At 42.3% G+C, this 27,255-nt stretch overlaps 1 protein-coding gene across 2 annotated transcripts in view; it reads left to right on the forward strand.

The window, feature by feature from the left end:
* The first annotated feature begins 2,722 nt into the window (after window positions 1-2,722).
* Window positions 2,723-27,255, forward strand: part of F5 (coagulation factor V) — a 39,593-nt gene continuing 15,060 nt past the window's right edge. The window contains exons 1-15 of one of the 2 annotated variants that reach the window (XM_083439063.1): window positions 2,723-3,008; window positions 6,138-6,229; window positions 9,327-9,449; window positions 11,140-11,352; window positions 11,759-11,902; window positions 12,008-12,229; window positions 14,436-14,601; window positions 15,244-15,421; window positions 15,996-16,098; window positions 17,513-17,724; window positions 19,352-19,502; window positions 20,240-20,452; window positions 21,238-23,374; window positions 24,703-24,862; window positions 26,811-27,047. In XM_083439063.1, coding sequence (XP_083295189.1) covers window positions 2,836-3,008; window positions 6,138-6,229; window positions 9,327-9,449; window positions 11,140-11,352; window positions 11,759-11,902; window positions 12,008-12,229; window positions 14,436-14,601; window positions 15,244-15,421; window positions 15,996-16,098; window positions 17,513-17,724; window positions 19,352-19,502; window positions 20,240-20,452; window positions 21,238-23,374; window positions 24,703-24,862; window positions 26,811-27,047 — 4,524 coding nt within the window. In that variant the 5' untranslated portion in view covers window positions 2,723-2,835. Of the gene's footprint in view, window positions 3,009-6,137; window positions 6,230-9,326; window positions 9,450-10,944; window positions 11,037-11,139; window positions 11,353-11,758; window positions 11,903-12,007; window positions 12,230-14,435; window positions 14,602-15,243; window positions 15,422-15,995; window positions 16,099-17,512; window positions 17,725-19,351; window positions 19,503-20,239; window positions 20,453-21,237; window positions 23,375-24,702; window positions 24,863-26,810; window positions 27,048-27,255 lie in introns of those variants that run through there. The other variant, XM_083439062.1, reaches the window with a different exon arrangement.

A 27,255-nucleotide genomic window follows, 5' to 3' on the forward strand; every position in this document is an offset into this window, starting at 1 on the left:
TTCCTATGGCACTAATCTCATTATTGTAATTCAGAAGTTATAAAACGATAGCAAAACCCAGAGGTAAACATGGCTTCTTTTTCTGTGACGTAGAAAATGATAGCAGTGATTGGTTTGCTGTCCCCAGTTCAGAATCCTCTGGAGGCAACCTGCCAAGTCCCAGTCTCCCACGTGCATTCCCCCAAAAGGACCTGATTGTTTGCTGCTGGTAAATATTAACTTCCCTCTGTTTGCGAACTAGGGAGAAGAAATAAAATAACACTTCTGTGCTCACTGCATACATGGTCTGGAGTTATATTCTGGGCACCATTTGAAAAGCATTGCATGGCTGTCTTTTCCATTTTGAAGCTGACCTCGGAGCAAGAAAGAGCAAGGTGGTTCATCTAGTAATGTTTACCCTGGCTACGACGTTAAAAGCCCCGTTGTCACAAATATGTGCCCAGGCTAGCTCCAACGGCACTTGAGAATTTAGATCTCTAAAAACTGATACTCTGGATCAGTGTTTCCCAACCTTTTTTTATAATTTATACAAAATACAATTACATAGAATGATAGAAACATAATGAAATATTGTTGAGGCAGAAAAAACATAGAATCATAGAGCTGGAAGGGACCCTAAGGGTCATCTAGTCCAACCCCCTGCAATGTAGGGAACTCAGCTAAAGCATCCATGGCAGATGGCCATCCAACCTCTGCTTAGAAACCTCCAAGGAAGGAGAGTCCAGAACCTCCAGGGGAATATCCATCTTCCATTTATTATAAAAAGTAAGCAACACCTATTTGACCCCAGTTATTTGATGCAGAGTGGGAAACCTACAGATACAGTCCAAAAGGCACACAGGGAGTTCTGTGTATATAGGAGGATTTTAAAAAGCAAGTCCTCACTGACCTGGTGCAAAAAGATCTTGACATGCAGGGGAACCCTGGCTGCCTAGATAAAACACCATAGCCACACACCGTTATGTGGGAGTAAGGCCCACTGATACCAGTTTCCCAATGTTTGGCTCCCAATGTCTCAAGTCAGCAGGAGTTTTAAATCACTACATTTAGTACACTAGATGTTGGTGTTCTGACAGAATACAAGCTGATAAGACAATTTTTCAAGTTGTTATTCCACCTACAAAATAGTGTAAGTTGCCTCATAGATTTAACACTATAAAGTTCAGCAACTCTGGGCTGGATTAGTGGCCCAATGGGCTCTGAGCTCCAATATACCTGTGTATATTGTGTGTGTGGTTTCCTGCCCTTTAATACAGGTGGGCTTAATAATAATAATAATAATAATAATAATAATAATAATAATAATAATAATAATGTTTTATTTCATGATTTTGTTATTTATACCCTGCCCATCTGGCTGGGTTTCCCCAGCCACCCTGGGCGGCTTCCAGAAAATATAAAAATGTAATAAAAGTCAAACTCCCTGATACAGGGCTGCCTTCAGATCTATTCTACAAGTAGTGTTGTTCTTTATCTCCTAGACATGGGGTGGGGTGGTATTCCACAGGGAGGGCACCACTACTGAGAAGTTCCTCTGCCTGTTTAAAGCTCCCATCATGGCTGACTGTGCTGGCTGGTGCAGAAGGGAATTGTAGTTCCCAAATCTGGAGGGTTCCATATTAGCTACCACAGGGTTAGAGTGGGAGACTGGGGTTGGGGAGCCCCAAGTTCAAACCTTGCTTAGCCATGAAGCTTGTGGGTTGGATGACCTTATGCCCATCGATTCAGCCTGGTTTACTCCATAGATTTGTTGTGAGGAGAAAATGAGGGAACAACCAGGCATGTTGCCTTGAGCTCTTGGAAGAAAGAGTCAGATACTCGTGTTCTACAGGCCCCTACTGTTCTAGCAGGCCCTTGACTACTAACTGGTTGTTGTGACAGGGTCTTCTGAGGGTTACTTATTCATTTTCTGGAAAAATATTTATCGTGGGTTTATAGTTCTATCTGCTTTCATTTATGTTGTGAGCTGCCTTGGGTCCTGCACCGGAGAAAGGAGGGATATACCATCTTTTTCGCTCTATAGGACACACCCGACCATAAGACACCTGGTTTTAGAGGCTGAAGGGGCGCTGTGCAGAGAGGGAAAGCTGTGCAGCGCCTCTCCAGCGAAGCAAAGCCATGAGAGCAAGAGGGATTGGTGCGCACCTATCCCTCTTGCTCTCCTGGCTTCAGCGAAAGCAACGTGAAGCTTCCGGAGCGCAGCCATGGAGCCTGCATTTGCTCCATAAGACGCACACACATTTCCCCTTAATTTTTGGAGGGGGGAAAGTGTGTCTTATAGAGCGAAAAATACGGTAAACAGAATCATGGAATTAGTATTTATGTAGTGAAATGGTGTTCTTGCCTTCAGACCACAGTTTTGCTCAGTAGTGCTCTTCCCTCCTCCCCAAATTGGCCAACCTTGGGCTACGATTGGCCAAAGCTTTCCAAGGTGTTCTCCACATGACTGGATAGCCTGCTATCATGTCCTGAATCTCTTGCTACCACCCCAATATACGCCTGGCCTAGTGGGCAACAGCACATATAAACCGCATGCTCCTCTGTGTGGAGTGGAATCTGCTTCCTTGCAATTTGTTCCTTGGAGGAGAAGGTGCTTGTGGAGGAGGAAGAGGGGAAGAACAAGGCAAATTCAGCAGCTGCTTATCTCGACTACAATCCTTTCAGCAATGAGAGAGAGAGGCGGAGGAGGAGGGAAAGAGCAATGACCTAGGCGTCACAAATGCCAGTATCCCTTGCAACACCAGCCACAGCGAAAGCATTTTCCTGGGGAAGTTGCAATCTGCAGCACTAAAAGTACGGCCTGTACCTCATGTGTCTCTCAACAAATCTGCATCAATGGGAACTGGTGCCATGGCCCTTGCCTACAAACATCTTCTCTTAATGCTGCTGGGCGTAGGCTGGCCAGGTCTGGGGAATCCTAATGCGGAAGCAGCTCGGGTCCGAGAGCACTATATAGTGGCTCAGGTCGCTAACTGGAGCTACAGTTCCCAGGCAGAAGACCTGTCCAGGTAACTAAATGTGTGTAGCTTATTTGGGGGTGTAATGGGAAGATGAGGTTTCCCCACCCCTGAAGAATGGGCTGCTAGGTTAACCAAGATAAATGTTAGTTTTAAGTTGCTTTCAGTGGTGTGACTTCTAAACTGCCGTGATTTTTGGATAGATTTTCTGCTAGTGTTACTCATCATTATTTTCATCTATCTATTGTTGGCTTTCAGCATTTTGCTGCTTATTCACTTTTTACCACTTAGAAGAATGAAATTTGCTCACATGAGGCTTCATTCTCTCTGATATACTAGTTTGTTAAGTGCAAGGAAGTTGTTTCCATGCAAGCAAGAGAAGATTCAGACGTGCAACGTCACTCCCAGGTGCAGCCTGAGTTGTTAAAATGTTCTTCGACTTTGTGATGTATTTTCTTGTTTGGTTTTAAGTAGCTTTATGGTTTTGACTGTATATATTCATAATTTCTGTGCGCCTTATTGGAAATACTGTATACTACCTATTAAACAGGGAGAAAGAGAGGAGATGTGCAGGCCATCACGTCTGCTGTCCTATCTAATTTCAGCCTTAGACTGGTTTGCAATGCAAATATAAACCTGTGCTGGTGAGAATGTCCATTTGATCACTTGCCCACGCTTATATGCCAACAAAAGGAAAGAGAGTGCCTCAAGGGCACCTTTTAACTTTTTATGTAAAAATGTCACAAAACATTCCCAAACCTTGATTGAGAATAAAAAATGATGCTTCTTAGGCAAGTGGAGATTTTTATTTTTATTTTTTGTCCTGGCCTCCTTCATGGGTGTATCCAGGATTTTTGTTAAGGGGGTGCAGGACTTCGTGTGGGGCAGGACTTTTATTGGGGGGGGGGGTCAGAACTGACGTGATTGGTCAGTTAGTTAAGTATTAAGTATTACTTGATGTAAGGTGGGCAGCTGCAGCTGCCGCCTCCGCCCCACCTTGGATAGGCCCATAGCCTCCTTAAAAATATTTGCAGCCTCACATGGAGGTCTTTAAGCAGAGGCTTGACAACCATATGTCAGGAGTGCTCTGATGGTGTTTCCTGCTTGGCAGGGGGTTGGACTCGATGGCCCTTGTGGTCTCTTCCAACTCTATGATTCTATGATTCCCAAATCTTTGTCTTGTTGGGTAAACCCACAGATCAGTCACTTACCTTTGTAACTTGCCTTTTGGACTAATGTCCTGAGCCAGAATGTCATACACACTCAGATGCACCTATGGAACTCCCACACATTCTGGGCTCACTCTTGAATGACTAGTTGAATAAATGCACTCAATAGTGTTGAATCTGTGAGGCAGGCTCTGCCATTGGCCACTGTGAGAACAGGACTAGATGGGTTGTTGGCATGGTCCAGTGGGGCTGTCTGCATGTTCTATCTTCTTGAAAAATCTCAGCTTTTCTTTCAAAACAGAGCAATGTTAAATCTGAGTGTGTTGTGGCAGCTTTTTACAAAGGCTCAGGAATTTGAGGGGTCTCAGTAAAGCTTCTAATAAAGCACATATACCTGCCTTCCTGATTTCCTCCTATTGATCCTCCACATATTCTTGCTTTTGTGTACATCTCTGAGGCTTATTCCATTCAAGCCGGCCCTAACACAGAGTTGGAATAGATCAGGATATAGTAAATTCTGAAAAATAACCTTATAGTTTATTTAGTGGTTTTATTGGCCACTCTTCAGTTAACAATAAACTAATAACTTCAAAATCGCAATAAAGCACAGCAAAACAATGTAGTGTAAAATTGGGCAACAGATATTGGTTATAATATAGTTATGGAAGCATGGGAATAATTATGGAATACAGATGCAGTCATACCTCGGGTTGCGAACGCGATCCGTGCGGGAGGCATGTTTGCAACCCGCAGCGTTCACAGCCTGAAGCGCCATGTCTGTGCATGTGTGTGACGTGATTCAGCGCTTCTGCACATGCGCGTGATGTCATTCTGCGCTCATGCGCTGAAACCCGGAAGTAACCCATTTGGCGCGGTCCGCAACCTGAAAACGCACAACCCGCAGCGTTCATAACCCGAGGTATGACTGTATAAAATTTACAGCATGCTATGGTTTAAGAGGAAACTGTATGAAAATGTTATATAGATGGTATCTAACACCAAGTAAACTGGCAAAAATGTATAAATAAAAAATGAATAAGTGTTCAAATGTAAAGAGAAAGAAGGTACTTTCTATCATACGTGGTGGTCTTGCACTAAGGTTAAAGCTTAATGGGAAATGATATATAATGAATTGAAAACAATGTTTATAATAACATCCGTTAACAAAAACAAACCGGAAGTTTCCTTCTGGGAATTATAGGGGTAGAACTACCGAAACAGTATAGAAATTTATTCATGTATACAACTGTAGTGGCAAGAATGTTATTTACACAAAAATGGAAAGAAGAAGTCCCGACGAAAGAAGGTTGGATACAAAAACTCACGGACTATACAGAAATGGTGAAACTTACCAGAAAAATAAGAAATAAAGAAGACAAACTTTTTATAAAAAATGGAAATGGTTTATTGAATATGTACAAATAAATTGTAAACAGATATGGACACTGGCAGGATTATTGTAATAACCTGCAGTTTCATAAGAGTAAATAATTAAAGTAGATGAATAAAAGAATAAGTTAAGTTAATTTAGAATATGCAGCAAATGATAAATATAAATTTAAGGAACCACAGAAAGAGGAGGAAGGAAGTCGAGTTTTGAAATGTGAAAATGACTGTAAAGTTATTGAAATGTGTATTACTGAAAACCACAATTACTATTTTTTTTAATGTAGTGTAAAATGCCCATGTAAAACCTCGTCACACATTTTTAAAAGACCAGAGGAAGGAAAAAGAGTGCTCACATGGTGCCAAAAAGAAAATGAGAATGGTGCCAGGCATATTTTTTGGGAGAAAAAATTCCAGAGATTGGGTGCCTTTACAAAAAAGGCCCTGTCTCCTGTCTTTGTTTCAGCAGGTGGCTCTGCTGAGAATACAAAATGTGTTTGGTACACATGTTGATTTCTGCAACTGTGCTTAACTTTCATAATGTATTTTACAGCATAGAGTTCTTATAAATATCTTCCACACGGAAGCTATTTCCTGTGATAGTTTTAAGACTCTTCTATTTCAGATTACCAAAATCAGATCATCTATTTAAGAAAATTATCTACAGCGAGTATGAAGCAGATTTCAAAAAAGAAAAACCAAGAAATGCTCTATCAGGTAAACACAGAACGATTTTCAGATATCGCTGGTGAAATTTTCACAGCATGGTATAATCTCTCTGCTGTCACAAATCCAAATTAACAACATTTTAAACCACTACAGGTTTATTTACCCATTTAGGTCACAATCCAATGGATGTTCCTGAGGTTAGAGGATAAAGTGGATTTCCCCCCTGGGCCTGCAGTAAGGCAGGTCTGCAGACAGAGGCGGGACATCCTATTTGCAGAGAAACCACTACTCTCCTTGCCACTTAGCCACTGGTACTCTGGTGGTGGGGTGGGTCAAGGGAGGTTTAGAAGCCAAAGTCCTCTTATTCCCTAGACATGGCCCCCAAACAGCATGGGTGGGGAGAGTACATCTGCCCTGGAGTTGGCACACTGATCTGGGACAAATGGGGAGGTTAGAAAACAAAATAAAAGAGTAGCCCCAAAATGAATAACACAAAACCTAGAGAAACACCCTCCCACTCGGCCAACATGAACCCAGTAGGGCTTTGGATTTGCTGCCTCTCCTCTCCCTTCCTATGGGTCTACTCTACCCTCTTTGAGTGCCTGACTCAGCTGCTTCTTACTTAGCTGGTTGAAGAGTTATAGAAACTTCTGACTTTTGCCTGGCTGGAATGCAGCCTAGGGTTCAAGGCATGAATCACATTTGCTATGACCCTGCCCACCTTTTGCCCCTGGCCACACCCAATACTGGCATACGGCCCCTGGAAGCTTATCCATGAGGAATGTGGCCCTCAGCCTGAAAATACTCCACATTCTTTTTCTAAGTTTTAGAGGTAGAGGTAGGTGGATCCTGCTGCTCTTTCATATCCCTGGCCACCTGCTTGCAGAAAGCAGGTGAACAGGTAGCAACAGCAGTGAGAAGGAGCATGGCCAGGAGACGGTCAGTAGTCATTTTTTCCAAATTACTCTGTTCTTCTCCTTGCACTGATAATTAGATAGTTTCCATTGTCCCATTAATGACCCCAGATACCAATAATGCACTTGTGCAGAACAGCTAGCTAGAAAGTGACTGATAATTTCAGTAACTTGTGTTGTATCGCTGACTCAAAATATACAAAGGATGCCTAGCTGTTGTTCCTTTCAATGTTATTTTGCACGTTGCCACAAAGACTGAGTTGTGGCTTCCTTCTTTCACTTCCACATTGTTCCAGAATTTCCTGCATGACACACAAAGTCTTCTACAAATTTTAATGATAAATAAGTACAGTGGTACCTTGGGTTACAGACGCTTCAGGTTACAGACTTCGCTAACCCAGAAATAGTACCTCAGGTTAAGAACTTTGCTTCAGGATGGGAACAGAAATCGTGTGGTGGGAAGCGGTGTACACATAGCATTAGTCAGAACCAATCTTTCCTGTATATATTCTGTCATTTCTTATGAACTACTGTGTTTTGATGCTCCCCGCCCCCCAGTCTCAATCTGAATTGAGAAAAATAACAACCCAGCTGTGTGTCAAGTCAGTAATGTGTATGCAGCCCAAATACAAAGTTTCCTACCACGCTGACGGAGTGGTCTAATATTGTTAGTTGCTTGTACCTCTGTATGCGATTTTCCTTGTTTTTAAGTGACTAGATTTTTCAGGCATTCCTTCAATGTGTTGGTAGAGTGGGGTGGGGAGAATTGCACTGGAAGGCTCAGCCCCTGCCTTCATTCATTAGAACATGAACTCTTCAGATCATCCTTCACCATAATACCATGTGATTACATATAATCATTTTTCAATGTCTTTCTTTATTAAGACTTTGATTAATTTTCCTATTCATTAAATGTCTCCCAATATTTTCCTTCATCTACCTGCAAAACAATTCAAGATTAAGCAGAATTGCCACGCCTAGCCAATTCTCTTTTCATGCATACAGCGGTCACAATGGATTCTACCGGTTTATTCTTTTAAGTGTTCCAGAACGAGTATGGGCTACATAAGTAGCAAATACTTGTTCTATACCAGAGCTTTCCAAACTGTGTTTCGCGACACATTAGTGTGTCAGCTGCAATGTGTAAGTGTGTCACACGAAGGAATTAGTTTAACCTCCGGTTTGATAGTAAAACTGAATTACTGTGTCACGAAATGATGCAAAACTGAATTACTGTGTCGTGAAATGATGCATATCTAAAAAGCATGTCACCAACATGAACTGTTTGGAAAGCTCAGTTCTATACAGTGGTACCTCGGGTTACAGATGCTTCAGGTTGCAGATACTTCAGGTTACAGACTCCGCTAACCCAGAAATAGTACTTCAGGTTAAGAACTTTGCTTCAGGATGAGAACAAAAATTTCGCAACAGCGGCGCATTGGCAGCGGGAGGCCTCATTAGCTAAAGTGGTACCTCAGGTTAAGAACAGTTTCAGGTTAAGAACGGACCTCCAGAACGAAGGTACCACTGTATAGGAAAATTTAGGCACAGGCCTTTTAAATTTAGCTAGGCCATAGGCTCAAGAGAAAATGGAATCATCAAAACCATACCCTCCAACTTTTACTAACCAAAATCTGGGACCCCTCCACCATGCCATGGCTGCATGCCTGCGACCCCCCTTGCCTGCCCAGATTGCCTCCGCCCTCTTGCCATCACTGCCATACCTCCACCTGCACTGCTCATCCTCCCTGCCCTCTCGCTCTGCTCACCCTCCTCACCTGTGCCGCTCAAAAATGACCCTAAAAGAGAGCAAAAACAGCAGAAATAGCGTCTAGCAATTCCACAAGCTTTTGCAAGCACAATCCTAGGAGCCCTTGCACTGACCGTTGAGGCCTGTGGAGAGTTGGAATTTGAGCAAGGAGGTTTGGAGGGAGCAATTGTGGTGGAGTTTGGTGGATTTTTGTTTTTGTTTTTAAGGGTTTTCCAATATCATCTCCTTCTTCTTACGTCACAGACAAGCATAAAGCTCAATTGCTGCTCTGAACTTATTGGAGGAAGGTTGGTGTGTGTTAACAAATAATAACATTCCTGCCCTAAGGAATGATGGTGCGTTCTAATAGCCACTTGTGTGTGCAAGTTTGTGTCTCAGTCAAAACACAAGTCTCTTTTTCCATGTTGTGTATTTTAGGGATTTCTCTTTCTCTCTTTAAAATATATTATCATTTTGGTAGGGCTTCTGGGGCCAACACTACGTGCTGAAGTGGGAGATACACTTGTCATTCATTTTAAGAACCTGGCTAATAAACCACTGAGTATTCACCCACAAGGCATAGCGTACAGCAAACATTCAGAAGGTAAGTGCTGGTAATGTGACTGTGTTGCCAGATATCTCGGTGACGATCCTTTCATATTCCTGGCTTCGTCAGCCATCAGGACCAGCCAACCAGAGCTCCCATTAGTGGAAATATGACTGTAATGGAAAACTTAAAGGACACACCAGTCAGGAAGCTAGACGAGAACGTTATTTCTTTTAAACAGGAGCGAATCCGTAACAAGAAACTTCAGCCTGTCCCCTCAGATATAATGAAGTCAAATGCCACCTAGTGACTAAACTATATAACAACATCAGAAAAGCTAAGGTGTTTCTCAGATTTTGATCAGATCCCCAGCTCTTAGAAAGAAAAGGAAAAGTGGATATACTTTAACCTGGCTTAGGGGTAAACTGCAAGTGCAAAAATTTCAACATTTTAAATAATGAGATATATTTTGTTGGGCTTCACGAGGAAGGTTAGATCAGTGTCCTCCTGTATTTTGTACTAGGCATCAGCCAGTGACTGACACAAGTTGTTGTTTGAATTGCAAGGGATAATGATACCAAATTGGTGTACCTGACCCCCAGAAATATATTGCCATGCCTTTAATATTTAAATAGCGGCATATTAAATAGAACTAATTCTTCTAGAATGAGCTGAGAAGGAATATCCATATGCCATTTGCATAAGTAAATGGAAATATGTTCTTCCAAGTAATTTCTGCAAAAGAGCCCTCGATATACAATGGTAGAGGAGAATGGTAAGGTAAAGGTACCCCTGCCCGAACGGGCCAGTCTTGACAGACTCTAGGGTTGTGCGCCCATCTCACTCAAGAGGCCGGGGGCCAGCGCTGTCTGGAGACACTTCCAGGTCGCGTGGCCAGTGTGACATCGCTGCTCTGGCGAGCCAGAGCCGCACACGGAACGCCGTTTACCTTCCCGCTAGTAAGCGGTCCCTATTTATCTACTTGCCCCCGGGGGTGCTTTCGAACTGCTAGGTTGGCAGGCGCTGGGACCGAGCGACAGGAGCGCACCCCGCCGCGGGGATTCGAACCGCCAACCTTTCGATCGGCAAGCCCTAGGCGTTGAGGCTTTTACTCACAGCACCACCCACGTCCCATATAGAGGAGAATGGTAAACTGAAACAAATTGGCAAGTTTCGGTTTGCACAGCAATAGCAAATAGTGCCAGGCCCCTGTAGAGCTTGTCCCCAAATGACTGGGAAGCACGGGGTGTTCTCGGTATGACAGCCAAGTCCAGCAGGCCTCTGGCATCCCTCCCTTCCAGCTGGCTTAGCCCTCCGAGGCCCAGGGCAAGTGTACCCAGTTGTACCTCCCCTGCTCCCACCGCGTGTGCACGGGCCTATGTAGGGCTATCTAGGAATAAGTACCTGTTCTCCTGTACTGTATGTGCATGTACAATCCTCAGGCAGGGCTGTATAAGAAAGGTGGATAGATTGGAGGAACCTGTGACCCTCCAGATTTTATTGGACTGCAACCCCCATCACTCCCAGCTTGCATGGCCCATGGGCAGGGAGTGATGGAAATTATAGTTTAACAGCATCTGAAAAGACACAGGTTCTCCATGCCTGGTATCAAGAGGACATTAGACTCAGCGTGTATATGGATAGGTGGGTGCATGTACATTTATTTATTCATTGCTTCATAAGGGCACTGTTGGTATGATTATGTATGAATAATACATGGCGAATCCTTGCTTCCCTGCCACTGAAGGTTCCTCATATTCCGACAAGACATTGCCTATCGAAAAACTGGATGATGCTGTGCCTCCTGGAAAAAGTTATAAATACGTGTGGAAGGCCACTGCAGAAACTGGACCACGGCAGGCTGATCCTCCTTGCCTCACCTATGCCTACTACTCACATGAAAACATGGTGCAAGACTTCAATTCTGGCCTTATCGGTGCCCTGCTAATATGTAAAAACGGTAATAAAACATTTAGGTTGAAGAAACCAGCAAGTGTTTCTTGGGGATTATCTGTAATGTCTCTTCTTCCCACACATGCATTCCTGTTTATCATCTGCCTCAGCTCCTTGGCCTCTGACAAACTAGGCCCTTTTGACAGGAATAATTTCTCTTCTAGCAGGCCCAACTCTTCAAGACTCAGCCCTGTCCCCTCATACTTTGGTCTGGCTAAGGTGTCCTCAGCCCCATAGAGTTGGTGCCTATGCTGGGAGAAAAACCCTAGAGAGCTGCTGTCAATCAGTGTCAACAGTAATGAACTTGATGGGCAGCTTCCTAGGGGTCCTTCATTGTCTATGTCTTATTTGATAAAACACTTTGTCCCCCCCCCTCCCGCCCCAATGTCGGTGACAGCCTCTTCTTCTTCTAGGAAGCCTGCATGAAAATGGAACACAGAAATTTTTTGACAGGGAATATGTGCTGACGTTTGCTGTGTTTGATGAAAGCAAAAGCTGGCAAAAAGGATCTTCCCTCATGTACACCATTAATGGCTACGCTAATGGAACACTGCCAGGTACTGTATATCCTGTTAACCTAGATGGATTTGCCTGACTGACTGCCATTACGGTACAGTGATTTTGAAACAAAAGTTTCCAACTGCTGTTCTTTTGCGTTTCAGATGTACAAGCCTGTGCTTACCATCGCATTAGTTGGCATTTGATAGGGATGAGTTCTGCACCTGAGATCTTCTCGGTCCATTTCAATGGGCAAACCTTGGAGCAAAACCACTATAAAATGTCAACGATCAACCTTGTCGCAGGAGCATCAGCAACAGCAAACATGTCTGTGAGCAAGACAGGAAAGTGGCTCATATCGTCCCTTGTTGAAAAGCATCTGCAAGGCAAGGAGATCTTTCTTCAGCAGGCAGCCTTCATTACCTTCTCTCATATAGCAGTTGTACAAAACATACAAAATCATCTTAACTATAGCAGCACTTGTGGTGATGGAGGTGGGGGCTAGGAAAACAACTTGGCATAAATTAGAACTGCTGTTTGCATATGTTGACTACAGAATAACAAGACACCTGTAACTACAATTGTATTTTGTTAGCGGGGGATAGTGAAGTGTCCTTTGTCCATGATTGGCTCACCACTGAAATACAGGGTGAGTCCTTTAAAAGAGGCCCTGTGGATAAAGGGTACACATGTTCCATAGGGCCTCTTTTAAAAGACTCACCCTGTACATGCAGTGATTTTCAGTGGCCACCACCATCTGTCCAGATAGTCATGTGATTCGCTTTAAACCCTTGGATGTGTTGTTAGTTAAGCTGACCCTTCATACTAACTAACTAACTAACTCACTAACTCACTAACTCAGTAAGAAGACAATACAAATGTCTTTTGTTTCATTGGTTAAGTACAAATGCCTATGGATAAGTCTAAACCTTTATCAGTATAGTCACTAGATTCATAAAGCAAAGTTTTACTAGATTAGCCAATGGAGGCTGCTTTTAACTCATGGGGAAATATTTAAGTAGGTGAAGCTGTGAGCCAAGAGCAACTTCTTTATTTGTTGTGACCAATTTGGTTCTGATGTGCCTGTAATAGCCAGTGTGGTGCAGTGGTTAAGAGCGGTAGTCTCGTAATCTGGGAAACCGGGTTCGAGTCTCCGCTCCTCCACATGCAACTGCTGGGTGACCTTGGGCCAGTCACACTTCTCTGAAGTCTCTCAGCCCCACTCACCTCACAGAGTGTTGGGGAGGAAGGGAAAGGAGAATGTTAGCCGCTTTGAGACTCCTTAAAGGGAGTGAAAGGCGGGATATCAAATCCAAACTCTTCTTCTCTTCTTCTAATAGGGAATGAAAAAATAAAATATTAAGAGACATCTTTTTTTTTAACAATAAGCGGTAGTTTTTGTTTCTTAAAGTTATCTTCTGCTGTCTTCAGTGTCTCAACAATGCATTTACATTGAGATTATCATAATATGCTCATTTATGTACGTTTAGTTGATTAAAGCCTATATTAAGCCAGTGAAAATGCTTTGTTTAGTTATCTTAGTTGTTACTAACTATGCAGAACTAGAACTTGTAAAGACATACTCTCAAAATAATTTTTGCACCTGTACAGCTATTAGTAGGAAGAAGCTGCATGGATCTATTTAGCATCCTGAAGAAAACCCAAGCCTGTCCCTATGAAGACATTGTTTAATTTTGTTAAAAGTATGGCATTGTGAATCATGAGCATAAGTCAGGTCTCCAAAAGGCTCTGTCACACTCCAAAACAAACAAGGCAGTATTGAATTGTGCCGTTCCTTGAATGGAAAGAGTCTTCCCATTTGCAGAAGAGGTTTTGATCTACTGGAGTCTCTGCTAAAGGAAGAAGAGGGGAGGCAATGTCCACAGATTCCCCCCTTCCCCTGCAACCTCCCATGCCACCTCCCACACTATTCTGGAAAATCCCCCAACCTGTTCTGGGGAAGGTGGGGCCCCAGAAGGGAGGAGGAATTGATGAAAATCTCACCCTGCCTTCTGTTAGTGTAGGGTAACCACTGTATCATATACCTATGAGCCAGTGTGGTGCAGTGGTTAAGAGCAGTAGACTCGTAATCTGGTGAACTGGGTTCGCGTCTTCGCTCCTCCACATGCAGCTGCTGGGTGACCTTGGGCCAGTTACACTTCTCTGAAGTCTCTCAGCCCCACTCACCTCACAGAGTGTTTGTTGTGGGGGAGGAAGGGAAAGGAGAATGTTAGCCGCTTTGAGACTCCTTAAAGGGAGTGAAAGGCGGGATATCAAATCCAAACTCTTCTTCTATGGATGCAAGGCCACAAATGGATTCCACATACTGCTGTGTGTTTCAAGATGCATTAACGTGGCTTTGTTATTTATACCTTAAGAGAGTAATGAATGGCTCATAGATTCTTTTTGCTGGCTAAAGTGGTGGAGATTTTGATCGCAGCAGGAGACAAATGTACATCTTTCAGAGGTCTCTAGTAAAATACATATATAACGAAATCTTTAACTTCCACCTGGTTTGGCTGAAGGGAAACAAGGAAATCCCTTGGGCATGCACGTTCCTTTACAACTAACAGTCATGATCTGTCTTTCCAGCTGGAATGCATGGTTACCTCAACATAGAAGACTGTGGAAATCCAGACACTTTAACGAGACAATTATCCTATAAAGAAATGCGGATGATTAAGGACTGGGACTTTTACATCGCTGCTGAAGAAGTAATCTGGGATTATGCCCCGGAAATTCCTGACAGTGTTGATAGGTAACATGATAGAATATGTTGGTTGAGGGGTGTGTATAGACTGGATAAGGTTCTCAATTCTTAGGTTCCATTCACACTAAACATTTAAAACAGTCTCACACCACTTTAAACAATCCTGGCTTCTCTCAAAGAATACTCTGAATTGATCCCCTGAAATTAAGGAACATGACCAAGGCTGCATTCACATGACAATTTATTCTGTTCTCCTTATGTTTCACTGACTGTTAATTGCTGCATTGTGCCTGAGCTTTCACAGGATATAAAAGCCATTTCCAGAAATATAGCAGAATATACAGCAAGTTCAGCACTCATTTTGGTGTTATTTGCAAAAAGATTTCTTTCTGGACGTAATACCGAAATGGTGCTACCATATATCCAGAGGTGTTTTTTATGTTATTTGAAAGCTCAAATATAATGTGAAAATAGCAGTTTGGTAACACGTGCAGAAGAACCCTTTCATTACTCTACTTATTCCTGCCTTTTTACTGGGGTTTCGTTGGGTTGCTACAATGCATATAATCATTTGTGTTAATGTAGATTTTTCTAAATAAACATTTCCACCCACATAGATGTACTCTCAAAAGAAATAGATGCCTATCTCCCCATTTACAGATATTCTTCTTTCTTTTCCCAATTTTAAAGGAAATATAAAACTCAGTATCTGGAAGCATTTTCCAATCACATTGGCAAGAAGTATAAAAAGGCCATATTCAGGCGATATAAAGATGCCAGCTTCACCAAACGCATAGACGATACAAGGGCCAAACAACATGGAATTCTAGGGCCTCTTATCAGCGCTGAGGTCAGAGATAACATAAAGGTAAGTACTGAGCAACAGGTATAAGGACAGAATCTAAAATTTCATTTTATTTAATTCATGCATAGGACTTACGCTATATGCATTTTGACTATCCAAAATTTAACATTTCTCTGTATTTATATTGAGTTGGGTCCAACCGAAGCTAATTGTACTCGGGTCCTGTTGAAATCTATGGGTCTTAACTTAGTCATGACCAACTTTTCACAATGATTTCGGTGGAGCTTAAGTGCCACTAATTTAGGCTGGACCCAACCCACTGTCTCTTCTATGCAGTGCTGTGTTGATGACAACCCTATGCATAAAACATGTTCCTCCATGAGTCTTATTAACCAAATAATTTATCCTGCACATACAGTTGCTTCTAGAAATTATTTATTAGTTGCATTCCTCCAATTGGTTTTATGGTTATCCTGTACATCCCTCTGGGTACAGTTAGTAGAAGAGTAACTTTTTTATTTTATTTTTTAAAAAACCTATTATTATTATTGCTTCAGCTTCTACTACTATTGCAAACATCTTGTATAAAGCATTATTGCCATACTGAACACATATTCTCCACCTACATTTTAAACAGATTGTATTCAAAAACATGGCCAGCCGACCCTACAGTATTTATGTGCATGGAGTTACACTTTCAAAGGATGCTGAAGGAGTCGTTTATCCTTCGGGTGCCAAAGGTTGGTTATTCATTACTTCTGCCCAGATTTCCTCCTATTTTTCTTATGGTGGCCAATATATATATATATATGAATGAATGAAATAGCTTCCCTAGCAGTTCAGTCGATAGAGGTGTTCCTGTTGTCATTTTCAAAAAGTTTTTTTAAAATTTTTTTTAATGGTCATTCCTTTTTAAATGGCTCCAAAGTTAACTGTAAAGTCAGTAGCATCCAAGGTAAAGGTAAAGGGACCCCTGACCATTAGATCCAGTTGCGGACGACTCTGGGTTTGCGGCGCTCATCTCACTTTACTGGCTAAGGGAGCCAGCGTACAGCTTGCGGGTCATGTGGCATGACTAAGCCACTTCTGGCGAACCAGAGCAGCATACGGAAACGCCGTTTACCTTCCCACCGGAGTGGTATCTATTTATCTACTTGCACTTTGACGTGTTCTCAAACTGATAGGTTGGCAGGAGCAGGGACCGAGCAACGGGAGCTCACCCTGTCGCAGGGATTTGAACCACCGACCTTCAGATCGGCAAGCTCTAGGCTCTGTGGTTTAACCCACAGTGCCACCCACATCCAAGGGTACTTCAAATAGGAATGGAAAGAAGAAATTAGCTGGCTAATTAAGGACAGAGCTGGCCCCATCATTGCACAGAGGGAAGTGGCCACCTCATATGACAGATGCTGGGGTGGGGCAATGGCAGAAACCTCCTGGCCATTCTTCCCTGGCCCCACACCCCTCTGCCTTTCTTCTCTGCTGAAGGACAGAACTGTGTATTCTATATTTTCTGCTTGAGGCAAAGGGCAAGACCAGCCTCCCTGCCCTCCCCATTCCATATACAGCAGCAAAAAAACAACAACCCACAAAGGTATTGAGATGCCTCCTATTTCCATGATAAATGGCTGCAGAATTATTGCAACAGAATTAATTTTGCTTCAACTGGACTTCTGAGATGCCCCGGCTAGCTCTTTTCTGTTATAAGAAGAGAGCTTATAGGTGTTAAGGGTTGCTGTGCTCAGAGATCCTGCTTGAAGACTTCCCATGGGCGTCTGGTTGGCCACTGTGAGAACAGGATGCTGGATGAGATGGGCCATTAGCCAGATCCAGTAGGCTCTTCTTATGGGTGGGGATTCCCTGATTAAGGAAGAGATGTAAGCACAATAGTCCAATGGGAGAGGCATAGGAGAGAGATCCTGATGGTTTCCACTCTGCTTCTTTCTCCTTCTGCATGTCAGAATAAAAGTCATACAATATGTGAACTCACACCTTACTCCAGAAAAAGAGATGTGTTTCAGGTGTAGCAGGAAAGAGCACAGAGCCCAAGAGTCTGAAAGGGGTCTGTAGGCAGTCTGTAGGCAGTGTTTACACACTGTGCCATTTGCTTCTGCTCTTATCATCTTACTCCATTTATGTCCTTATTCCATCCAGAGAACAGCACTGCAGGTAAACTAGTCCAACCAGGGGAAATTTACACATATCGTTGGACCGTACTTGACACAGATGAACCCACAAGTGAAGATCCTCAGTGTCTCACCAGATTTTATCATAGTGCTGTTGATATAACAAGGGATATCGCCTCAGGACTTATTGGACCACTTCTGGTTTGCAAACGCAAGGCACTCGACGTGAAGGGAACACAGGTACTGTCAAGTATTGCAAAGTGAGAGAGAAAAGATGGCGGCCATAACGCTGCTCTCTCAAGGTTCTGAGGCAGTATGCCTCCAAGGGCTCATCCACACTTTGCTTGTTCTGTTCCTGGAAAGCCTGGTTGTGAGAGGTTTTCTGCTTGTCCCTGACTTTCTAGGCATGGGTGTGAGTGGGAAACAGGATTTTGAACCAGATGGTTTTATCCAGCAGGGCTGCTCTTAGGCTCTTGGGACCAGGCAAGTTGTGAATGCATATTTTTATCATGTAAACAGCACCCATGAAGAAGCATGAGCAGCCACAGGACCGTGCTGGGGGTGTATGGAGATGGAAGTCTCATGCAAAATGACTGGACGAAAACATTTTTGCCTGGCATTGGAATGAATGTTTTGGTGCCACATTACCTCCTATGGACCAGGGCATTAGAGATATGGATTGCCATAGATCAGAAGACTCCCTCATTGCCACCAGCCTTATTTCATATGGTGGAGGAATCCAGAGGAAGGTCTCAGATGATGACTGTAGTGCTTGGGCAGAGTCATGTAATACTTTTTTTATAGATAAGCACCAACCCTTGGATTGTGCCTGGGAAAAGATTGGTTGGTAGCCAGTGTGGTTCTTTAAATACTAGCAAGATGCATCCTGCATAACCAGATCCATTTGGCACAAAACTTAGCCCAGTGGCCTGCTTACTAGCAGAGGTTTCAAAGGTTATAAGGGCATGGATAACAGTGGCCAGGCTACCTAGAAAGGTGCCATAACCTGAGCTAATGAAAGGCACTTTATGCCATAGAAACCACTGAATCCAGCAGAACTCTCAAACAATGAACCTAGATCTTCAAGAGGAATTTGACCTCATTCAGACCAGGTTGAACCCTACCTCCCTGGTCGGATGAACAATTTATCTGGAATGAGTTTTAGTTTATTTGTGCTCTACCACTCAATTACTGAACCCAAATACTGGTTTCATTGAATCTGATCAATAGTCAAAGTAGGGCTGAGTGTCTTCTAGCGAAGGGGAGAAATTGATTAGGTTTGCATTTTAATGGGAAACTATCAAGTTTGCCCTTCCTGAATCAATATATGAAATGAAACACAGCTCTTCTTCAAATTATGCCATGCAGCTCTCCAACCAAAAAAGGGGTACAAAAATGTATGTATTAGTGAAAACAATGCTAAAATGCATTCCGTTACACTTGGAAAAATACTTATGCTAGGCTAAATTCCATACAAATGTGCATATTAGGAGAAATATGCACACAATGCCTATGAATTTTCATGCAAATATATGCAGAAATGGGACAAACCAAACTAAAGATTGGAAAGGTGAGAAACTGAGAGAAATAAAAATTGACTGATTAATTCATCTCTTATATTATGAATATACACTGATAGCATCTGCCTCTCTGAATGACTTGTCTAAGCAACTTAATGTAGATATTAAATAGTACAGGAGACCATGCCACTGGATTGATCATCCAGGTAGGAAAGGAATCACCATAATTGTCTAGAATTCCTAGACAGCCTGTCCAGGTTTGAGATTCAATGTTTTATAAGTCAGAATGGAGTGCAGAGGGCTCTGGTATGTGATCAGAAATGATGGCATGTCTTAATGCTTTCCAGAATAAGGCTGACGACGTGCAGCAATCACTCTTTGCCGTCTTTGATGAAAACAAGAGCTGGTATTTGGAGGACAATATCAAGAGATTCTGCAGCAATCCCTCCACTGTTAAGAGAGATGACCCCAGATTTTACAAGTCCAATGTCATGCACAGTGAGTAGAAACCTGACCCAGAATTTCACTAAGCATGTGAGAGCTCCACTTCAGTAGTGTGAAATAAAATTATGTGGGTGTTTTTTTGTTTTGTTTTTAATGGAAGAATAGCATGCTGTTTCCATAATGCTTGACTGCTTGATGGCATTCACCACACTACACCAATACAATGCTACAAGTTACATAGAAATAAAGTGGTAGACTAAGGCGGCAAAATTCAACATTGTACCACTTGAGAAGAGGGAAAATATTGTTTTGAGCTTGTCATCGGATTGCTTTGATCAAATGTCTGGGGCAGGGCCAACCCAGGACTTTCTGCCACAATCTGCAGCCTCTGTCACATGCAGTTCTATTTTTAAAAACTATGTTAATTATAAATGTTTACACTACAAATGAGCAATCATATTTTAGAATGCTCGCCCTGTGTAAAAAAAAAGCTCCCTGCATGAAGTAACTTAGCCCAAGTTAATGTAATCTTCCCCTTGATGAGTTAGTTATTAGATGCAGGGAGCTTTTTTATGCCTGAGAACATTAAACAAAATACAATCAAATGATAAGATCTTCCCATGCAGTCAAAAGTGGTAGAGCCCAAATTTCTGCTATGTCATTATGTGTAACATGTTCCTACAGGTGTCTGTTTCATTCCTGTTATAATGTCCATCGGATCTGGAAATTTGATATGCTCCTGGTAAAGTTATATATTCTTTGTTATATTGTTGTTGTCGTTTTTATTTTAGCTATCAATGGCTATGCATCTGATAGAACAGATATCCTTGGATTTTGTCAGGCTAATATTATTAAATGGCACCTCACCAGTGTTGGCACACAGGATGAGATAGTGCCGGTGCATCTTTCTGGCCATACTTTCCTGAACAGAGGAAAACATCAAGATATCTTGCATCTTTTCCCAATGAGTGGTGAATCGGCTACAGTGACCATGGACAACGTCGGTTAGTAGCAACCTATAAATCCTGTTCTTACAGTGGCCAATCAGATGCCCATGGGAGGCTGAGCACAGCAGCACTCTCCCCTCCTGCTGTTTCCAGGAATTCATATTATTCAGATTGTTTCCCTTTTCTTTAGAGTGATAGTCTCCTTTCCCCAAGAGTGGCATTCTCCCTGACATTAGTGGAGCTATTGGGAGTGGAACAAAACCACAAAATCCCCCAAAGGCCTCATCCACCCACCTTTCTGCCTCTCTCAGATTTTCCAGGTCAGCCACCTTGGCCTCAAAGGAACAAAATTGTTCCCAGAGAGCCAGGAGCTCATTGGACCAAGGACACCTCCACCCCTGCTGGCTTTCTACCTGCCTAACTGTTTTGTGGTTTACTGAGTTACTTTATTAGAAACTTACATTTTGTTTGGGTCAAGGGGACGAGGGTCAGCATCGTGTGCCCTGGGTTTCTCACTTTGCTGCTGAACTCGCTTAGCTGTTGTAACACAAAGCCTTGATGCTTTATCAGATGGGCCTCTCTGTAGCTCAGGAGTTGTAATCCAACAAAATTTGGAGGTCCACAGGTTCCTCATCCCTGTCTTGGTGGGAGACAACATATTGCAAAAAATAAAATAAAATAATTTGTAATAGAGTTCTCTGGTTCTGTAATATTGTAATGAGATTAAGGTTTGGTGTGAATCCTTTACCACCATTTGTGAGCCACAGAATTTACATTCAGGTGTCCGAGAAAGGCAAACTGTACAAGTAGTATGAATAATGCACATTATTCTGAATTTGCAGGAACCTGGCTTTTATCATCATGGGGTTCCCATGAGATGAGCAATGGAATGAGACTTAGGTTTAGAGATGCCACTTGTGATGATGATGATTACACAGAAAGTTATGATGACGCTTCAGATTATGCGCTCGTCACATTTTCATCTGAGAAAAGTGACACAGCAGCACTAAAGGAGGAGAAAGCGGACAGAAGCACGATAAATGAAAATGTCCTTGATAACTATGAGGATCAAACTGAAGATGACTTAGAACAAGATATGTATGCTTCGATGCTCGGACTTCGATCACGTCGTAATGGATCGATTGCTGAAGAAGAAGAAAAGCTGAATATCACTGCTCTTGCCATACAAGAAGAAATTGACAGCACCCGCAATAAGACTGATGGTAATGTAACTGGGAACTCACATCTGGTGTTCACAAATAACAGTGATACTTTACATGGTGATGATGTGTTGGAAAGTCCAAGCAGTGCTTCGAATACAGCTGCACTTGACTCCCTCCATCCTAATTACACATCTTTGGCAAACGATACTTTGATTGCAAATGTTGCTGCAGTGGTTAGAAACCTGTCAGCTGAACAAGGCAAAAGTAACCGTACTTCACATGGTGATGATGTGCTGAAAAGTCCAAGTATTGTTCCGAATACAGCTGCACTTGACTCCCTCCATCCTAATTACACATCTTTGGCAAACGATACTTTGATTGCAAATGTTGCTGCAGTGGTTAGAAACTGGTCCTCTGAACAAGACAAAAGTAACCGTATTTCACATGGTGATGATGTGCTGAAAAGTCCAAGTACTGCTCCGAAAACAGCTGCACTTGACTCTCTCCATCCTAATTACACGTCTTTGGCAAAAGACACGTTAATTGCAGATATGACTGCAGAGGTTAGAAACCTGTCAGCTGAACAAGGAAAAAGTAAACCTACTTCGCATGGACCTTCTACAGAGAAGGAGCAAGAAGATAACGAAGGTGAAAAGGATACACGGCATGAAAAGAGGGAAAGGCAAGGTCTAACAGAGGCAGTATTATTTGCTCTTAAAGAGATGTATGCCCTGCTGTTTCATGTACAACAAAAAAGAAATCTTTCTGCTTTAGACAACACCACTTCAGATATTCCATTTCTTCCCATTCCCAGTGCAGAAACTGCTTCCAGCTTAGATGCCAGTCACCTTTCACATTATCTTTATGATTATGAGGATGAAGAGGAAACAAATACTGAGTTTTCCATGCTTTCAACAAATTTACCTTTGGCTGTAGCAGAGACAGTGGAAAACAATGGTTCTGAACAAGAGTTGTTGGACGATCAACAATATGATGATTCGACTTCTGATGGTATGTTAGACAGCTTTGCTTCTACTCCCATCCCAAAGCCCACAGAGAATTTGAAGGACTCACCTCAGCAGAGGCCAAAGTGTCCTCCCAAAAAGACGGCTTCTGAATGGAATATTGTTTCTGAGAAGGTGATTTATGATACAGAAGCAGATCTCACCAAACCTGTTGACAATAAACTACAGAACAGCTCCAGAAATGTCACCTTGTATCCAGAAAATACCATGTTCCCTAGCAAGAGAAAGCAGGAGACATACAAAGCTGGCTCCCAGCTTGAGTTAGGTCAACTAGAAATGAATAACAAGCAGGAAGCCCTGAATGAAAAGAGAAAGGTGAATTGTACCGTCAGTACAACTGGAACTTTCCAGAAGGCTCGGCGAAAGAAAAGAAAGCCAAGAGTTTTAGCACCGAGAACTTCCAAACCTCTAATGTCACCTAGAGGATTTGGCAGCAACCAAGTCTCCATTGAACGCAACCATACCATGCTGCCAAATGAGGTGTATGATACTTTGACACCAAAAGAGGATAAACCAGAGGTCAAATTAGGTTTTATAGGCGACGATGGGGAATATATGGAATATGACATAGACAGCACAATCTATGACGACAGCAGCAGTGGCTCTTATGAATATGAGACAGTACACTATCACGACCCATATATAAGAGACCCCCGACTTGACAGTTATACAGCACGTAACCCAGATGACATAGCTAAGCGTTACCTCCGGACTATGAACAATGCAAACATAAGGAGATACTACATTGCAACCGAAGAGGTTCTCTGGGATTATGCGGGACCAAGAAAAAGGTTTGGATGAATTATTTCTCTCTGACCCAATTCCATCTTGCTGGCTTTAGTGCAACGCGCTAAGCAGTGCAATCCTATACATGTCTACTCAGATGCAAATCCCCCCTCGGTAATTGTGTTTAGAATTGCAGCTTAAAACCTTTTAGAATACGTCAGTCTTTATTAATGGGCTGTTTTTATTTATTTTAAATAAATAAATAAGCCCATTTGTTTCTGGGCAAATGGTTGCCCAAAGTGGCTTACAATATAAAGCAACAAATGATGAAAAGAACAATAAATAATATAACCATAAAGCAACAACTCATCAACAGTCCACGCACACTCCATCAGGACTGATCGATTTTGGGTACTTCTTGATCATCAGAATCAGGTGGTTAAGCCCGCAAATCTAGGAAACTATTCTTTTTTAATTTATTCATTAGGGGAAAATGGGTTGTACCACTTTGTCATGCGTAGAGTTCCGCTCATGCAAGGGGACTTGCTCCCTATATGTCCTCAAAATCTGTTCTGGATGGTCCTTCAACCCTCTAGAGCAGATTTTGAGGGTGCATGAGGGGCTGCAGGGGAGAGGAGGGGAAAGATTCATTCCACAAGCAGAAGTATGTTGCAGAAGCAGAACAGCAGCACTGGGCACAACCCAGTCTCTTTATTTTCTTTCTTTAAAGCACAAAATACTTCGGTGGGGCTGTTTCAGGAAGTACACTGAGCGGCTCTAAGCAGACGGGCAAATGCAACCATGTTTGCTTAGTTATATTAAATCAGTTAATGTTTAATATTTTTACCCCACTCTGCTGTTTGTAGAACATTTCACATCCAAAATGTACAATGCAGTTAAAAACAAAAACGTCATGTCAGTTACGAAAAATGTTCATGTAAGCCATGCCAAACAGCAATCAAGTTAAAAACAACAGCAGTACTCATTCAAAGAAAAATGATTTTTAGTTTCTGCCTGCAACGGCAACAAAGCCCTGTGAGCTACAATTCTCAAAGTTCCCTAGGAATAGGAATTGACTGTTAAACCAATCTGTCAATTATAGCTCTGTGAGAGGAATATGTTCACCTAACAATGCTCAGCATTCTTAACAAACTACAGTTCCCATGATTCTTTGGGGGAAGCCATGATTCTTTAAAGTGGTGTGATATAGCTTCAAATGTACAGAGCAGATTGGGCCAGAGTCACAGAGCCGAAATAGATGCCCTTTTGCTTTGATTCTGCAGTAGCTTCACCATTTCTCAGTCTCCAAGTGCTTACTGATATTAAAAATTTACCCACAAAAAAGTTATTGTTTATTTACAGTCTTTTCATCTCAATCCTTCCATGTCCTCAGTACAGTGAAAAGTGGCCCAGCCAGGACAGGGTACAAAAAAGTGATTTTCCGAAGTTATCAAGACGATACTTTTAGGATACCTGAAGCTGGAGGGGAATATGAGGAACACCTTGGCATCCTGGGTCCTGTCATTAGAGCTGAGGTGGATGATGTCATCCAAGTAAGTTCATGTTCCCAGTCTTTGAATAATTGAGGGCATTTTTTTTCCCTTTTTAATAACTTCAAAATAAAAAAATGGATTTCATTTTTGTTTGGGTGTGTTAAAAGAAATAAATAAATTCCCTAAAAGACCATGTGTCTTCTTGTGGCTGGGCATTACTAATGAAAATAGAAGCATAAATATATATAACAAATCCTTTTGCATGCAGCCTGAACAATACTCGCCAATGTGCTCTGAATGCAACAATATTGCATGAACTTCTTATAGCATGGGGGGCGGGGAATATGTGATATGCCTCCCAGATTTTGTTTGACTTCCATCAGCCCCAGTCAGTATGGCCAATAGTCAGGAATGAATGGCTTTTGGAGTCCAGCCATATCTGGAGGACCACAGGTTCCTTCTCCCTGCTGTAGTCCATTTACATGTATAACACATAAGGGTTTCTTAGGCGGTCTTCTCCTATGAGATTTTCTACTGCAGAAAGCAAAGGTGAAATGAGTTTCCTTTCCTTCTCATTACCCCCAACTCTTGAAAGTGTGAAACGTGGTTGAAGGAAACTTCCACCGACAGCAATGAAACGCATGCACTACAAACTGACCTGCAACGAAATGCGGCAGTGTAATTTGTATTTTAGATATATGCTGCCATTTTTAAATCAAAACCGATAGCAAAATGATTCAAATCAGCCAGCCATGTCTTCTTTCAGGGTTCCATTCTCTCCTCCCAGTTTTCCAACAGACACTTAGCATTCAATGGCTACTGAGCATGTCCAGTCCTCATTGGATTGGTGGGGGGGTTTTTTGCATGGGGGGTCCCTCCTAGATTCTTTTCTATTTTTTTTTAACTTCAGCAAACTTCGAGACTTACCTCCAAGCCTGCTGATATTCTTTGGTGTGGATTTTAACCACATGAGTATCAACGCTTGGAGAACTGAGCTTGTTAAGAATACACAGAGTAGGATTACTGTAGTACTAATTTATGTGTGCCGTACATGGGAGCAGAAATGCATAGCAAATCTAAATTCCAGGTAGGGCTGTGAATGGCTCCTTTCTGAAATTCTGGAGAGCTACTGCCAGCTAGTGAAGACAATATTGAACTAGATGGATCAATGGTCTGACTCTCTACAAGGCAGCTTGTATTGTTCCTTAATTAAACAACTTGGTTACAGTTAGAAGACAGGTAGCGACAACCATTTATAATTAAACCTTTGCATATGCCCAGCTTGTTGATCTGTACAGACAGACAGCTGTGCACAATAAGTACATCCCAAGACAGATTTTCATTCACAACCTGTCTATAGTTTCAAAGAATTTTTCCCATGGGAGCAGAGTTCTAGATGTGACTTGATGAAGTCTCCAAAGTCTGAACCCAGGATAACTCCACAAAGCTTTAAGTTTTTGGAAGGGAGGTTTTCCACCTTCATAACTGCTAACCGCTGTCCGTTCAACCAGGCAGAGGGCCTGCTTGGTAGTGGTGCCCCACCCTGTGGAACGCCCTCCCATCAGATGTCAGGGAAATACAGTCGTCCCTCGGATCCCAAACGCCTTGGTACTTAGACATTTTGGCTTCTGAATGCCACAAACCCAGAAGTGAGTGTTCAAGTCTGCAAACGTTCTTTGGAACCCGAACGTCCAACACGGCTTCCGTGGCTTCTGATTGGCTGCAGGATCGTCCTGCAGCCAATCAGAAGCCGTGCTTTGGTTTCCTAACGTTTTGGAAGTCGAAGGGACTTCCGGAACGGATTCTTTTTCGACTTCAAAGGTACGACTGTAAACAACTTTTAGGAGACACCTGAAAGCAATCCTGTTTTGGGAAGTTTTTAATGTTTGATATTTTATCGCTTGATGATGATGATGATGATGTTGGGAGCCGCCCAGATGGGCATAGCGTAAATAAATTATTATTATTATTATTATTATTATTATTATTATTATTATTATTATTATAGATTCACTTTAAAAATCTGGCCTCCAGGCCATATTCTCTCCATGCCCATGGGCTTTATTATGAAAAGTCTTCTGAGGGTAGAAGCTATGATGACCAGTCTCCAAAATGGTTTAAAGAGGATGACGCAATCCTGCCAAATGGCACCTATACTTATGTCTGGCATGTGACCCAACGGTCAGGACCTCCAGAAGGTCAGAGAACATGTAGATCCTGGGCCTACTACTCTGCTGTAAACCCGGTAAGGCAATCTAATACAGAAAGTTTTTGTTTTTGTTTTAAAGCACTAATACTTCTGTGGAATCCTCTGAGTAAAAAGGGAAATGAAATCTTTCAACAGGAATGAAGAACATGTTGGCTAATTTGGCTTCCAAATTTGTATGCCTTTTGCTTTTCAGATATATCTTGGATTTGAGATTCTCTGTGTATTAAGTGGGTGTATGTGGAAA

This window comes from Podarcis tiliguerta (assembly GCF_965153285.1).
Source record: "Podarcis tiliguerta genome assembly, chromosome: 4".
NCBI lineage: Eukaryota > Metazoa > Chordata > Lepidosauria > Squamata > Lacertidae > Podarcis > Podarcis tiliguerta.